The 16,924-nt window shown below is 51.7% G+C and overlaps 1 protein-coding gene across 3 annotated transcripts in view; it reads right to left on the reverse strand.

Annotated features, from left to right (window-relative positions):
• The window catches only part of GIGYF1 (GRB10 interacting GYF protein 1), a 1,351,771-nt gene that overhangs the window by 464,117 nt on the left and 870,730 nt on the right, over nt 1-16,924 (reverse strand). For all 3 annotated transcript variants that reach the window (XM_085637593.1, XM_085637592.1, XM_085637591.1), the window contains one exon: nt 5,540-5,640. In XM_085637593.1, coding sequence (XP_085493719.1) covers nt 5,540-5,640 — 101 coding nt within the window. The remainder of the gene's footprint in view (nt 1-5,539; nt 5,641-16,924) is intronic.

The following is a 16,924-nucleotide window of genomic DNA, read 5'->3' on the forward strand; positions in this document are numbered from 1 at the left end:
CGACAGGACCTTGAATTGGTAGTGCTGTCCTGCCACCTCGAAACGTAGAAACTTTGTGCCTCCTGAGTATCGGGATGTGATAGTAGGCATCCTGAAGATCCAAGGATGTCATGAAATCTCCTTTTTCTAGAATGCCTAGTATTTCTTGGAGCGTCACCATCCTGAACGACTGACTCTTCAGGAAAGAGTTGAGTGCCCTGAGATCTAGAATGGGCCTCCACTTCTTTTCCTTCTTGCGTATCAGAAAGAAGCGGGAATAGAATCCTTTCTCCCTCTGAGCCGATGGAACCCGCTCGATCGCTCCTTTCTTCAACATCTCCGATATCTCTCGGAGTAGCAGTCGCAGATGTTTGTGTGGGAACCTGCGGGGAGGGGTTGCAGGTGGGATGGTGGTAAATTCTAGGGAATGGCCGAATCTTAGTAGTTGGAGTACCCATCGATCCGTGGTGATTAGGCGCCAATTTTCCAGGAAATGGGTCAATTTTCCTCCAATCTTTGATGAGGGAGATAGTAGCTGGACTGGCTGGAGTAAATGGTCACTGGCGTCCGCCGGTGCCCCTCTTCTGGTTCTTACCCCTGAAGTTAGATCTTCCATAAGAAGACTGCCGACCTTGTTGCTGTTTCTGCTGGTACTGGGTCTTATTCTGGAAGGAATACGAGGACCTATTCTGGTAGGATCCTCTGTAGGAGGACTGGCCTCTAGATTTGTTGCCCCGAAAGGACTGATTCCTTGCTTGCAAGGTTCCAAGCGCTCTAGCCGTATCAGTGTCCTTCTTGATAGCTTGGAGCGCCTCGTCAATTTTATCTCCGAAAAGATGCTGTCCGTCGAAGGGCATGTCCAGCACCTTCGTCTGCACTTCCTGCCTGAACGATGTTGCCTTCAGCCATCCCTGACGGCGCAGGACTGCAGCCCCAGCCAGTTGACGAAAGCCAGTCATGGCCACATCTATGGCACAATCCATGATCTCGGCCGCCGAGGATTGGCCCTCAGAAAGTAGTGCCTTGACCTCCTCCTGAACTGCGCTTGGCAGCTCCGCTAAATATGGGGCTATATCCTCCCAAAGTTGGCGGTTATAACGCCCTAACAGGGCTATGGAGTTGGCCACCTTGATGGTCATTGCCGAAGTGGTCGAAAACCTTTTGCCAATTGTGTCCAACTTTCTGCCCTCCTTGTCCGGTGGGGCTGACAGAGGAGAGGAAGGGTTACGAGAGTTCTTCTGGGCCGCCTGGGTCACGACCGAATCCGGTTTCGGGTGTCCATTAAGGCAAGCTGGCGCCGTGGATGGAGCCTTGTACTTTTTATCCAGGCGTGGAACAACCGCAGGTACGGAAGCCGGCGTCAGCATTAGTTTCTTTCCCTGGTCCCAGAGAAAGTCAATAATTGGGATTGACTTAGTCGCCTTCTTCGTCTGCTCCTTGAAGTCATGCAAGAAGCACTCAGTCTCCATCGATTCCATGACCATATGAAACCGCGTTGCTGCTCGTTCAACTATCTTATGAAAACCGCCAATATCCACTGGCAGTGAATCAGCTTGGCGCGGTTGTGGGGAAGCTGGGGAGGATGCCACATACTCCTCCTCCTCATCATCCTGGTCCGTCTGGTCTTCCTGGACCTCCCCCTCTTCCATCTCCTCAGCCTCCTCATCCGATGACTATCACCTGAGGTGGCAGTTTCTCGTGGCAGACCTGAGTAGCTGGTCGTGTTTGCTTTGGGGCTGTCGTTGGTGGATTTGTAGTAGGCACCGGGCCCCCTGTGTCCAGAGCTGGCGATTCCGGGAAACGTTGCTTGTAGTCCCGGATAAGGTATTTGAGGTCATTAACAATGGACAGGGGAAGGCATACCATCGGGGTGACCTCCGTGCGAACCTGTTGCCGGACGGGGCGTTCCTGGCCGCTCATCTACTCCTGTTCTTCGTCCGTGCTCTGACATTTGACGTGCAGCTCCGAAGGGGAAGTAGCCTGATCAAAGAGCTCTTCTTCCGACTCATCACTCTGAAGAATCTCCATAGGCAAATTGGTTTGCACCTTACTTGGAGACGTTGTTTCCGGTGTAATCTGTGTTCTGGTCAGTTTGCCAGATCCAGAACCCTGTACAGGAACCCCTGCAGTCTTCCGTGCTGCTGTTAACGGTGGTAGGGCCATAGACGACATTCCTACTAGTTCGGATTTCTTCCATGGCTCAGAAAGACCCATGGACGACGACGGTGTCCCCGTTGTCGACGCCCTCGTCGTCGACGCCCTCGTCGTCGACGGGGGGCTCCACATAGACGGTGTCGTCGTCGACGGGACAATCTTCATCGTCGACGAGGACTTAGACGTCGACGACGGTTTTAGCAGTATAACAGACGGAATAGGTGTACCTGCTGACGACGATGAAGGGGCTGTCGTTGTGGACACAGTTGTCGTCGCTGTGGAGACATGACCTGGTGCCCTTTTTTGCGCTGAGGAAGGTGTCGCAATTTTGCTGGCCGACAGGGTAGGCTTCTTAAAAGTCAGAGAGTCCTTGTCAGACACTGAAGATTTTGAAGATTTTGCCTCTGAAGACTTCTTTTGTGTCTTCATAGGAGGAACGTCTGAGGGGCCAGGAGACGTCACTCTCGGCCTCTTCAGGGAGACTTCAGAGGTTCCGGAAAAGCTTGCCTCTGAGGATACCACACTCTCCCTGTCCTTAAGCCTGTCCAGCCAGATAAGCAGACGACCCTCTCTGTCTCTCAAGGTCTTGTGAGGGAAAGATCTACACATTTTACAGTCCTTAGGCACGTAGTCAGGATAAAGGCAAAATAGGCAGAGGTCATGCTTGTCGTCCACATGTAGCCTCTTCTTCCCACATGAAGAGCAAGCCCTGAAAAGGGCTTTCTTCTGGGATTCCGACAAGCCAGGAGTTTTAGAAGAAATAAACACTCACTGCAGTAATAAGAGGCCTGAAGTGGTCTGCGTTCAAGTCCTCTGAAGAAGTAAGTCACTGAAAAAGTGAACAGTCTGGTTTGAAAGAAATCCTGAGGAGAACTCCCTAGCACAACGTGCGGTAGAAAATCTGAGGGACTGAGGCTCCTGTCAGGAAGGTTCTAGAGGGAGGCGACATCTGATTGGCTGGCTCTAAGAGTTTGGTCCTTTTTACATAAGGACTAGGATAGGCTACTAAGGGGAGGCCCTTAGGCCTATTTTTCTCTATGTATGTCTATAGGACATTACTTTTTTATGTACCGGAGGCTCCCGTCTCGACGACGGGGAATGATTCAGGCATGTGAATCTATGAAAGACACCCCTAATACTGGATAAGTAACCCTCATCCAGAAGAGAGAATCGTTCAGTGACTGAACACTAAGAAAGGAGCAGCGTAAAACTGGGAATCTACCCCAGCAAGCAGAACACAAAAAGGGGCCTTATTGGTAACGCTGCATGCATCACCGGAAAGTCCCTGCAACATGGAGACTTCGGACCAGACCTTACAGCCTCCAAGAGAGTTGAAGAGTAGGAAGAAGAGTACCCATGGAACTGGTATACATAACCAATTACAGATATATACAGCAAAAAACAGGTAAACTAGCCACAACTATACAACATCGTTGTAGAGGGACACACCTGTTACCGTAATGGCAGACAGAAGCTGCCGTTAAAGCGTGATATAAACCCCGAAAAACCTCCGAAGGAGGAGAATAAAGCAAGATGACCAATGACGTAAAGATGAGGCCAAGGCACTGCACTGAGCACCGTACAACGACAGAGAAGAGCACCAGAGGGCACCTAGAGGCCAAAGGAACTCGTAGGTCCAGTTGACTTAACAGAGCTATATAATAGCAACCAAGTACCCCACACGGAGTATGTACCCCCCCTAACAATGGGGAACACGTTCATAAGGGCAGGCCACAGTCAGAGGAACAATCTGTGGAACAATGGCACAGCAGGTTAACTGCCAGCTTAAAACGCAAAATGCATTCAAAGGATGAGAAATGAAAGGGTAATCACCTCAGACCATGCAAAAGGAAAACCTGAGGCTTACTATCAGCCTAAAACCCAGCGGTGTGCCAATTGTGGGTAAAAAAGATACAGTTTTAGGAAAGAACACAAGTGCTGGGGCCTGGTTAGCTGGATACCAGACCACAGTCAAGTTAGCATCTGGTATCTTGCAAAATGTTAGGGTGTAACCATGCAAAAAGGGGCACTTTCATACAACTGCCATCACACTAAATATTTTGAGACCAGGAGCCAAGGCCACGACTTGAGAAACCCCTCTCAAATAATAATTTACAACTGACAGGAAGGACTGATGAAGGTCAGCATTTGGAGACCCAATGGGCTTAATCTGTTTTATATACTTGTAAAACCTACAAATCAAAGGAGAAAAAGCAGCTGTAGAAGGATGTTTAATCACCTTCCACAAGCAGAAGTCTAACAGTTCCACAGAAACAAACAGGTAATCTGAAGTATCAGAAAAGACATCAAAATCAACCGGACTTAAGAGAAAGTCACAAACATTAGTAGAGGGGTGGTATAGAGAACAGTAGTGGCTAAGGGCGGAGGGCCCAGTTAACTTGTCTGGGAGACTGAACAGGAGCAGGTGCATTTGGTTGGGTAGTTCAACAGGGGATTGAGTGATGGCTTTAAACATCGAAGAGGATATATGCCTCTATCAATATATCCTCTACCTACACACTTCATCTAAAAACCCATACCGCTACTATGATCACCAAAATAACATGTTTCTAGACTCTTCTCTCCTCTAGCCCCCTTGCATCATCTCATACCTCTTTTACTATTAAGATCTCCCGAACAAGACTTTCTAAACCCTTACCTCTGGCCCTTACCTCTCCACCTCCTTTTAACTCATCCCAAACCCCCATCCGACTGCTATGAACTAAAAAAAAAAAAAGATTCTAGACCCTTCCCTCTTCTATCTCTCCAATATTCCTTTTCAATCCAATCAACAGAACATGTCCACCACTTAAATGTAATATTTGCCTATACTAACTCCCCTCCATCTCCCCCTTTACTCACCGCAAACCCCCTCCTACGGCTATAAACTCCCAGGAAAAACACATTCTAGACCCTTCTCTCTTACTTCTCAAGCCAAAAAACTGACTAACATATCCACCACTAAAATTACTTCCATATATCACTATACTAATTCACCACTATTCCTTCATGGGTTCCAGACTAGCGTGCTACTCGCCGAAAAAGTGCTTCAATGCCTCGTCACGGGTAGTAAGCCCTATATAATGCCATTGGGGGTATGTGAGGGGACACAAGTCACTGGGAAGTCACTGGGCATAATAATTTGTCATAACCACACTTTCTCTATAGTTATAAAACCTATCTTTTTACATTTTCAAAATGTATTTGAATGTATATACAAAATCCTATGGAAATCACAGCAACTCCAATGACAGTCAATAGTCATAGGCACCCTAAGTAAATTATGATGTGCAACTGAGAGCAACCGTTTAGATACAATGTCCCATTAGCATCCACACACATCCAAAACGGAGGCTTCCAGATAATCTCCCAAGGAACCCCCTGTAAAGCAGCCAACCATCTTCACCTGCTTGCTGTGAAGCTGAGGTATGTAAGTCCCACATGGAACCTGAATCTGGCACAGACATCGACCTGTTCATAGATGGAATAATTCCTGGCTCTCCACTTCTGAAACACAAAAAGATCAAATCTTTCATTAGGGTTATCTAGAGCATGCTAAGACAAAAGCACAAGACATCCAGTTCCTCCTCCTTGCAAAAAAGGATGCATTGTGTACAAAGCATCAGTCACCATTTAAAGTCGTCACAGCAAAAGGTCATATCTGAAGCAGAAAGTATAAGTGGGATAAATAGTTCACCACTCAATTGAACAGAAAAAAAAACTAAGGATTCACAGTCCAAATCATTACCTTGCTCTGTTAAGGGAGAATGGATTCATTGGAATTTCAAGATTCCACTTCTAAGTCTATCTCTCTTAAAGGTAAGGTAGTCAAAGGGTTAACAGCCTACAGATTTCAACAATATAGTAAATGTTACTCACCATAGTAACTACGGTAAGGTTTTCCATGTATGTGACATCCTGCGAGTAGACCGAATTCAAATATGTGCACTAGCGAGAATATAATTACTTATCTGTTAACTCAGTTTAATTAGCGTTGGTATGTCTCATACATTGATACGCTCAAATCTATTTCCACCGTCAGGCTGGGAATCCCCAGGAAATTTAAACAGAAATAAAACTGCTAAAACTGCCATTGGCCTAAATAGCTTTTGTTTAATAGCCCATCCACGTCATTTAAGCGGACTTCAACTTCAGCCAAAGAGTTGAGGATGAGATGAGCACTCAACTTCCCCAGAGTCCACCAGAGCTCAAAATGTCATAGCACAAGTCTGAGGGTACTGAATTGGGAGAAAGATTCAAAAGGTTACACCAGACTAGGGGGCAATCAAATCTTGAAATAAGCAGTAAGCAGACAACACCGATTCCGCAGATCCACTTGCTCATCTGAAGAGACTTTTGCAGTATTCAAATCCAGAGAGTATTTTTAAGTGACTACCAGCCAGGTGTTCAATAATGCTGCACGTCCCATGATAGGACACACACTGGTCTGTGTTGACCTACTTCTGGTATGGCGTCTATTCACTTTGCCCCATATAAGGTGTTCGAACCGGTAGGAAGGGTCAAAATAGTAATATCATGAATTATTCAACAATCCTCTCTGAAAATATGTAAGAATCATAAGCGTTTCTGAACCGGGCAAGGCCAGTCTAACCAGCTGGACATGTATGGAGAACTATTTCAAACCTTGTTTGACCACATGAACAACTTACTTTCAGTAGCGCCTTTTTCGGTAGAGGCTAACCGCAGATTCCTCACCTTTTGAATATACCCACTCATCAGCCTGGATCTAAAAACTCTTGGAGAAATTCCTGCGCGCGTCAGTAGGTGAAGTGAAACTCCCCAACGGATCTGTCCAACCCGGATAAGGTGTCTGGGCCACAATACATGGGCCACAATACATGCGCCACGTCTGCTGGCAGACTGGAGTTTCTTTCCGAATTCTGTTCGCACTAACAGACCTTGAGCTCAAAGAAATCAACATGTAACAGTTCGTGGATATTTTCAATTGATGGAACTTCATTATTGGACAGTACCTTTCCACAGAAAATGTAGAGGAGGATGGGTTGGTGAAGAATCTGCAGTTCAAGTTGATACCAGAAAAGCTGCTATGGAAGCCAAGTGACTTTTCATTCTTATAGAAATTTCTAACTGCAGATTCCTTACCTTATGAATAGATAAATCATCAGCAGCTAAAAGCAAACGGAAGTGCATTACAACCCCGCTTTCTACGGATGTAAAAGATAGCAGATAATACCTTGCATATATGTTTTAAAGGGGGGGAATCCAATTTTTTCACCTTAACAATATTGGTCAAATCATCGTCACTTTGCTGCATAGCTTACCTGTCTAACAGAATTTGCAATGGAGATTACCAAACTCAGGTGTCAGAATACTAGATTCAGCTGCCTGAGGGCCATGTGTCTATGCTGGCCCAGATGTTGAGTCAGTTGATCTAGTCTCACCAGAAACTGTGTGAAGATGAACTGACATTGAAAATGGCATGAAATACAAGAGCTGGATCGCCAAAACTGCTGCCACTGGAATGAGGGTTATAAATACCTGCCTCATTTTCCTCAATATATAGGAGAACATAGTTAACGGAATAAATGCATATCCCACACTAATGTATCCATAATATACTTTTCCCCTGGACTGTCGGTCTAGGTACCTGGACGGGAGGTTTTGGCATTTTGTGTGGTGGCGAACAGACGCTGCGGGAGTTCCCCACTGAGAAAAATACCTTTGAAACAATTGTTGGTTTTTCTACAATTTGTGGACTTGGTTCCTGCTCAACAGGTCCGCAAAGCCATTGTCCACCCCAGGCAGATGCTTCACCATGAGCTGAATGTGGGTCCAAATGGCTCACCTCCAAATGTTTTAGGCTATAGCGGAGATGGAGCGAGTACCCTGGTTTTAAATGTAGTAGATTGCAGTCATGGAGTCAGTTTAAGTGGACTGTTATGATTAGCAATGTACCCCATTTCACCTAACCTTTCACTTACATTCACCCTGCCATTGTACAACATAACCGTTTTGGTCCTGACCTTTTATCTAGTTAAGGTGCTGCATAAATGTTGTGTGTTTTTCCCCGAAGACTAGCCTAATTTAATATGCATGAGGATTCTCAAAATCACAGCAGGATACCATCTTCTGCATTATAACTGTATAAAGTTCATCACTATTGTCCTCCTCGGCCGACATGACACAACATGATAGAACCCCTGAGGGTACCTTTTGGGTATATAAACGCTATATCTTTGCTAGGGCAGGCAGAGGAGAAAGTCTTCCATGCGGACACACTGATGCGAGACGTTGAGGTTCCTGCACGCAGATACTCCAGCACTCAGTGGTCTGACAACTCTTGCGGGTTGTCCGTTCGAGACCAACACCGGGTCCTTCTTTCTCTCACACAGGTAAAGGGGTTGGTTCTTCCATAGAGGGATTCTTGGCTCTATACCTACACACATGCTAGATACATTGATACATCTCGTTAGGATTAGTATCGTAGGAGTATATATTTTTCCTGTCATGTATATATACACACCTGTGTATAGTGTATATCTATTGTTTTAGCACTATGGTAGAAATCGACCATCCATTTACTATTTTGGTGCTTAGAATCATTTATATCTGTTCCTGTCTTATGGTTGTTGCAGCACACATTTTACACTAAAATGACGCGGGCTCAATAAATGCTTATTGAAAACGTCCCCATCGTTTATTCTGTGTCTCTCTCTGAGACAAAGTGAGCACGAGTGACTGAGTGAAAAGTACCGTACTGTTTACACGATCTCTGAGGGGTCAGGTTCGTCATGTTCGACAGTTGCCAGAAATTATTCTTTCCTTGGTAAAAGGAGTTTAGTCGCACTGTGAGCTAGCTGGTATACAGGCGAACATATATGGTGGGGGTGTCTGGACTCATTCCCACAGTTTATACTGTCTAAACAAGCAGATACAACATAGATTTATAAGAACTACACACCAGTCTTGCCTTGGAGGAGTCTGTAAAAGGCACTGAATTACAACAGGATTGCCAAGAGCGCCAGGTGTACAAGTTCATTACCTCCGGTAACCTAATATCTGGTAGAGACATAGTATAGCCGCAGAGTCCTTAATTTTGAATTATCCCCAGGTGCCAGAATGGAAGTGAGAGACCTGACCATACCAATACAAGACCTAAAATATTTGTTGAGCGACCATTCCGTGAGATAGTGATATCGATCTACGAACCAGCAATGATACAGGGTATAGCCCTTTGTCTCATAGATCTTTCGCAGAGAAGGGAGGATGGGCAGGGCATTAAGGAATCTATCAGATGTACAAGTTATAAGTTACTTACATTCGGTAAAGTAATATCTGGTAGAGACGGTCTAGCCCTGGTTCTTAATAGTACCCATGATCACTATAACAGAATATGTAAATAATAAACCAATCTATAGGTCCTAAAAATCGAGACCAGAGGGAAAAGGTAGAAAAGACCTCTAAATAACCATCGGAGAGTGTTGGACAGGCCACGTGAAGGGCTTGCTCCCTCCCCGCATGACAGGGCCCGAGCCCCGGCCCTCCAGGTGTTACCCACAGAAACAACCCGCACCCCGTCCCCAGACGGGACTCCTGCCCCCGGACCTCTCTGTATCATGGGGCCGAACCACTACCGGCTCCCTCGCCCGGCCCGGCCGCCATCTTGGACACTGCACCACGAGGCCGCGTGGCCTCAGCTCGACCCTAACCCTGGGCCTGGCCAGGCCCCGACATCCCGGCACCACCATCCACCCAGGAGGTGAACGGACCACTTGGCAGGTCGATGGGAGAAAGAAGTGTCGATGGCTCTCCCCCGCCAGGTGCCGATCGCCCCCAGCTCCCCCGGGCGCTGGCTCCACCCCCCTGCTGGGTGTCTGGACTCCCTCACCCCGGACCTCCCGACCTCCAAGTGCGAGGGTCCGGACATCAAAGGGCGCCAGACCTATAACTGGGGCAGCTCCAGAGCAGGAAGGCAGTTGTATCCTGGAGTCGAGAGACACCGAGAAGAACTCATCCTTGACGGACTACCGGCGCTGCCGTAGCCCTGCCTTGTGAACTATCATCCTGCCTGCTGGCGCTGCCGCGGCCTTCTGCATCCTCCATCCTCGTCGGGACCTGCTGGCGCTACCGCGGACCGTTGTAACTACCACCTTCATTGGGACCTGCTGGCGCTGCCGCGGACCGTTGTAACTACCACCTTCGTTGGGACCTGCTGGCGCTGCCGCGGACCGTTGTAACCACCACCTTCATCGGGACCTGCTGGCGCTGCCGCGGACCGTGTAACGACCACCTTCACCGGGACCTGCTGGCGCTGCCGCGGCCCGTCCAGCTAGAACACCGAGCTCGAGGATTGTGAGCTATCCATCATATCGCATCTACCAGATTGGTAACAAGACTGTCCCGCTACCCCCTTTCCCAACCAAGAGACTAGAATCGAGGGGACCCCTGAGTCCTGACCTCCTTGTACCATTCTATCGTACCTAAAGATTGCTTATAAAGAACGTTAAACCTTATCTTTGTGTGGTGTACATCTGTGGGGGGGAAGTTACTCGTCTGTACGATCGCTGGAGACGGCTCTCCCCGGAGACCTCTCCCCTTGTCCTCGGCCGACCCTCCCGGTCCGTCTAACATTGGTGGACAGCGGCGCGATCCGAATCAACGCGTAATCGTACAGAGAGTAGCTCACCCCACGACGAAACCACAATGTCAACCAAAGAGAGCGGATCCACCGAGAAATTCCAGATGGAGAAATTGGAAGAGTACAGCCATCGTGAATTGAAACAATTCTGCATTGAACTAGGCATTGCTACCACCGGCCTGAGTACCAAAGACGATTTCAAGCACGCCATTGAGTCGTGGGCAGAAACCGGGGCCGCGAGATCCCCGGACCAAAACATTGCAGCATCAGAGAGGAACACCACGGCTCCCGAGGAGCGAAGAACGGGTCTCTCGCAGGAAGAGATCCAAGAGAGAGAAAAAAGCAGACTACATGAGCTAGAAATGGCACGGCTCAAAATGGACGGTGAACTAAAATTAGCCGAACAAAAACTGAACCTAGAACATCTGCGGCTCCGAGAAGAACGGGAAGAAAAACAGAGGCAGAGAGAGCTCGAAGAAAAGAGATTAGCGTACCAACACGAGCGCAAACTGGCAGAAATAGACCTACGGAAGCAGAACAAAGAACTGGAGGTGCCCGAGCGACCGCGCACCCCGGGAGCGACAGAAAAGAAAGTCCACATCCCCAAGGATGTCGTGCGAGAGTATGTCCGAGAGTACGACATACAACAGTGGTTCAAGGCCTACGAGATCGCCATGACCTCCCACCGGATCGATCGAAGTGACTGGGGAGCCGGTCTATGGGGGAGGTTCGTCAATGAAGGCCGCGATGCCCTGTTACAGCTCCCAGACCATCTGATGTCATCCTATGACCACATGAAGGCTGCCCTCCTCACCCGATATGGGCTCACACCCGAAATGTACTGCCAGAGGTTCCGAGACTGCACCCGGATCCCGGGTACAACTTGGGTGGAATATGTCAACTATTTCAGCCGAGCCTTCGAGGGTTGGATCAAGGGAAGCCACGTAACGACCTACGAGCAACTTTTTAATCTCATGGTCTGGGAGCACCTCTCTAACAACTGCTTCGTCGAGCTCAGGCAGCACCTCCTCGACAGTAAATTGACTGACCCACGGCAACTCGCCGCCGAAGCTGACCGGTGGGAAAGCACCCGAGTGGGCCGGAGAGGGCCGCACGAACAGAACCGGAACAACCAAGGTCAGCACCGTCCCCGAGGAGGAGGAGGAGGCCAGGGACGAGGAAGAGACACCGTCCCGGCCGCTCCCGCTGCCAGCACCCCGCCCCCGGCCAGCCGGGGCAACCCCCTGATGCGGCCGGGGTTCCGAGCCAATGTCACGTGTCACCGATGCCAGCGAGTCTGCCACTACGCCAATGACCCGAACTGTCCACAGAACCAAACTCAGAGACCCCGCCAGGTAGCTGCCGCCGCCCTGGGGGGAGAACAAATCTCCGAAGAACAGGAAGAATACGAGCAGGAACAACAAGAGTGGGAACCGGCCGCCATGGTTCTAGCGTGCCTAGGGGGAAGAGACATGGTCCCGCGGGCTCCCATACCCGCCAACACCAGAAAATATAGTCAGTGGGTGAACATTAATGGACGCCGGGCCGAAGCACTACGTGACACGGGGGCCAGTGTGACGGCCGTCCGCTGTCACCTGGTAAAACCAGAGCAGATCCTGCCGAACATTCTCTGCCCCGTCCGTTCAGCCGACAATTCGGAGAGTCTGTCGGATGGCCTGCGTCCCCTTCGAATGGGGAGGAGTCTCCGGCATGTTGAAGGTGACGGTCCGAGATGATGCCCCCGTGGACTGTCTCCTGGGGAATGATCTTGAGAGTTCCCCGTGGGCCGCCGTAGAAAGAAAAGAGCACCTGGGGATGTTGGGCCTCCCTGACTGGGCGTGCGTAACCACCCGGTCCATGGCCGCCCGTGCCATCCCCCGACCAGAAGAACCAGAATGGCCAGCACCTCCTCCCCCGATCGCTCCAGTAGAGGACACCGACCATACCGACCCCCCAGAGCAAACCCCCGAAGGGCTCGCTCAGCCCCAGGACCTTCCCAACCTGGCTCAGTGGCGTCAAGAAGGGGGGCCCACCCAGGAACAGTTCCGTCGAGAACAGAAGACCTGTCCCTCCCTCGAGGGACTCCGCCAGCAAGCCCTCGCCCAGAGCGCAGGGGACACCACCGGAGCCCATTGGATCTATTGGGACAACGACCTATTGTACAGTGAACAGAGAATCGCGGAGTTAGGGGCCAGTCGAGTGCTGGTGGTGCCCCTCCGTTTTAGAGACTTCCTGTTAAATTTGGCCCACGATGTCCCTCTGGCTGGACACCTGGGCCAGGACAAAACCTACAGTCGCCTGGTGACCCACTTTTTCTGGCCGAAGATGAGAAACGACGTCCTCAACCACTGCCGGTCCTGCCCCACGTGCCAGGCCAGCGGGAAGAGCTGCCGCAAACTCAAAGCACCTCTGCAACCCTTCCCAGTTGTCACCACCCCGTTCGAGAGGGTGGGAATAGACATTGTGGGGCCCCTGGACCCCCGTACAGCACAAGGACATCGGTTCATCCTGGTGGACCACGCCACCCCGAGGCTGTGCCCCTGCGAACTGTAACAGCCCCGGTGGTCGGCCGGGCCTTAATGGGGATCTTCTCCCGGGTGGGCTTCCCCCGAGAAGTCGTCAGCGACAGAGGCACAAACTTTATTTCGAAGTATATGAAGTTCCTCTGGCAACAGTGCGGGGTCACCTACCGGTTCACGACCCCCTATCACCCTCAAGGAAACGGACTAGTCGAGCGGTTCAACCGCACGCTCAAGGGAATGATTGGGGGATTGGAAGAGCCCCTCCGTCGCCAGTGGGATGTACTACTTCCGTGCCTCCTCTTCGCCTATCGAGAAGTTCCCCAGAAGTCCCTCGGCTTTAGCCCTTTCGAACTCTTGTACGGGCACCCTGTGCGAGGGCCCCTCAGCCTAGTCAAAGAAGGTTGGGAGATGGCCCCCCTAAAGACCCCTCCAGACGTCTTCAAGTACCTCCTGACCCTACGCAATCAGACCAGGCGATTCAGAGAAATGGCGAAAGCGAACCTTGAGGCCAGTCAGGAGGACATGAAAAAATGGTACGATCAAAATGCCTCCTCCATCGAATTCGAACCTGGCCAACAAGTGTGGGTGATGTCCCCCACGAACCATGTGCCTTGCAGGACAAGTGGACGGGGCCCTTCAAAGTGGTCGAACGCAAGAGCCCCGTCACCTATCTCATCGATATGGAATCTCCCCAGAACCCCCTCCGGGTCCTCCACACCAACAGACTCAAACCCCACTTTGTGCGCTCGGAGCTCAGCCTCCTGATGGCTACAGACAGTGGAGCGGAAGAAGACTCCGAGCCTCTCCCTGATCTCCTGAAGACTCGTGAGAAAGATGGTTCCGTGGACGGGGTCCGGCTCTCCGATGCCCTCACCCCGGAACAGCGCCAAGGCTGCCGGTACCTCCTGCTGCAGTTTGCTACCTTGTTTTCCCTCACCCCAGGGGTCACCCCCTGGTGCTTGCACGACGTGGACACTGGGGACAGTCCCCCTATCAGACACCGGGCGTACCGCGTACCAGATCGGGTACGGGCCTGCATCCAAGAGGAGGTATCAAAGATGCTCACGCTCGGGGTCATCGAGCCCTCGGACAGCCCCTGGGCCAGCCCGGTCGTGCTGGTCCCCAAAGCTGCTGCCCCCGGCACCACTCCTGAGCTCCGATTCTGCGTCGACTATCGGGGCTTGAATGCTGTCACCAGAACCGACGCTCATCCCATCCCCCGAGTGGATGAACTGATCGACCGCATGGGGGCTGCCCGCTACCTCAGCATCTTCGACCTGACAGCGGGCTACTGGCAGATCGGTCTCACACCCCGGGCCCAAGAACGATCCGCCTTTTCTACCCCCGATGGCCACTACCACTTCAAAGTCATGCCCTTCGGCATGAAGAATGCCCCAGCTACCTTTCAGCGACTGGTGAACCAGGTCTTGGCGGGGCTCGAGGAGTTCAGCGCCGCCTACCTGGACGATATCGCTGTGTACAGCCGCCACTGGTCCGACCACCTCCACCACCTCCGAGAGGTCCTGCAGGCCCTCCAACGGACCGGCCTCACAATCAAGGCCAGCAAGTGCCAAATTGGTCAGGGGTCCGTGACCTATCTCGGACACCAGGTGGGAAGCGGTCTGGTGGCCCCTCTGCAACTCAAAATCGCTGCCATCCAGTCTTGGCAGCCTCCAGTCACGCAGACCGAGGTCCGAGCCTTCTTGGGGCTCACCGGCTACTACCAGCGGTTCGTGAGGGACTATGGCAGCATTGTGGGGCCCCTCACGGGACTCACATCCAAAAACCACCCGAAGAAGGTCAACTGGACCCCAGACTGTCAAGCGGCCCTCGAGAAGCTGAAAGCCGCCATGTGCACTGCCCCTGTGTTCCAGGCCCCCGACTACAGTCGGGAATTCATCGTACAAACAGATGCCTCCGACCATGGCATCGGGGCGGTCCTCTCCCAGCTGAACTCCGAGGGACTTGACCAACCGGTGGCCTTCATCAGCAGACGCCTCCTGGCCCGAGAACAGCGCTGGAGCACCATCGAGAGGGAGGCCTTCGCAGTGGTGTGGGCCCTCAAAAAGCTCCGGCCCTATCTCTTCGGTACCCACTTCCGGGTGCAAACAGATCATCGACCCCTGCAGTGGCTAATGCAGATGCGGAGGGAAAACCCCAAACTATTGCGTTGGTCCATCTCCCTGCAGGGGATGGACTTCACTGTGGAACATCGACCGGGCCAAGACCACGCCAACGCAGATGGCTTGTCACGCTTTTTCCGCCTCGACGAGGAGAGTCCCCAAGAGGATGGGTGACTCTCCCCGCCTTCAGCTGGGGGGGGACGCATGTTGGACAGGCCACGTGAAGGGCTTGCTCCCTCCCCGCATGACAGGGCCCGAGCCCCGGCCCTCCAGGTGTTACCCACAGAAACAACCCGCACCCCGTCCCCAGACGGGACTCCTGCCCCCGGACCTCTCTGTATCATGGGGCCGAACCACTACCGGCTCCCTCGCCCGGCCCGGCCGCCATCTTGAACACTGCACCACGAGGCCGCGTGGCCTCAGCTCGACCCTAACCCTGGGCCTGGCCAGGCCCCGACTTCCCGGCACCACCATCCACCCAGGAGGTGAACGGACCACTTGGCAGGTCGATGGGAGAAAGAAGTGTCGATGGCTCTCCCCCGCCAGGTGCCGATCGCCCCCAGCTCCCCCGGGCGCTGGCTCCACCCCCCTGCTGGGTGTCTGGACTCCCTCATCCCAGACCTCCCGACCTCCAAGTGCGAGGGTCCGGACATCAAAGGGCGCCAGACCTATAACTGGGGCAGCTCCAGAGCAGGAAGGCAGTTGTATCCTGGAGTCGAGAGACACCGAGAAGAACTCATCCTTGACGGACTACCGGCGCTGCCGTAGCCCTGCCTTGTGAACTATCATCCTGCCTGCTGGCGCTGCCGCGGCCTTCTGCATCCTCCATCCTCGTCGGGACCTGCTGGCGCTGCCGCGGACCGTTGTAACTACCACCTTCATTGGGACCTGCTGGCGCTGCCGCGGACCGTTGTAACTACCACCTTCGTTGGGACCTGCTGGCGCTGCCGCGGACCGTTGTAACCACCACCTTCATCGGGACCTGCTGGCGCTGCCGCGGACCGTGTAACGACCACCTTCACCGGGACCTGCTGGCGCTGCCGCGGCCCGTCCAGCTAGAACACCGAGCTCGAGGATTGTGAGCTATCCATCATATCATCGCATCTACCAGATTGGTAACAAGACTGTCCCGCTACCCCCTTTCCCAACCAAGAGACTAGAATCGAGGGGACCCCTGAGTCCTGACCTCCTTGTACCATTCTATCGTACCTAAAGATTGCTTATAAAGAACGTTAAACCTTATCTTTGTGTGGTGTACATCTGTGGGGGGGAAGTTACTCGTCTGTACGATCGCTGGAGACGGCTCTCCCCGGAGACCTCTCCCCTTGTCCTCGGCCGACCCTCCCGGTCCGTCTAACAGAGAGTTATCAGATACTATCATCTATCCTCCAAGGCGAAAGACATTGTGGACCAAAAGGGCCAAGAACAAGGCAAAAGTCTTGTAGTTGGTATTCTTCACATCAATCAAGAAATATCAGAAAAACCACTCTGATAAAATCCATAAAGATGGATTCACAGGACTCTTC

This window comes from Triturus cristatus, chromosome 12, assembly GCF_964204655.1.
Source record: "Triturus cristatus chromosome 12, aTriCri1.1, whole genome shotgun sequence".
Taxonomy (NCBI): domain Eukaryota; kingdom Metazoa; phylum Chordata; class Amphibia; order Caudata; family Salamandridae; genus Triturus; species Triturus cristatus.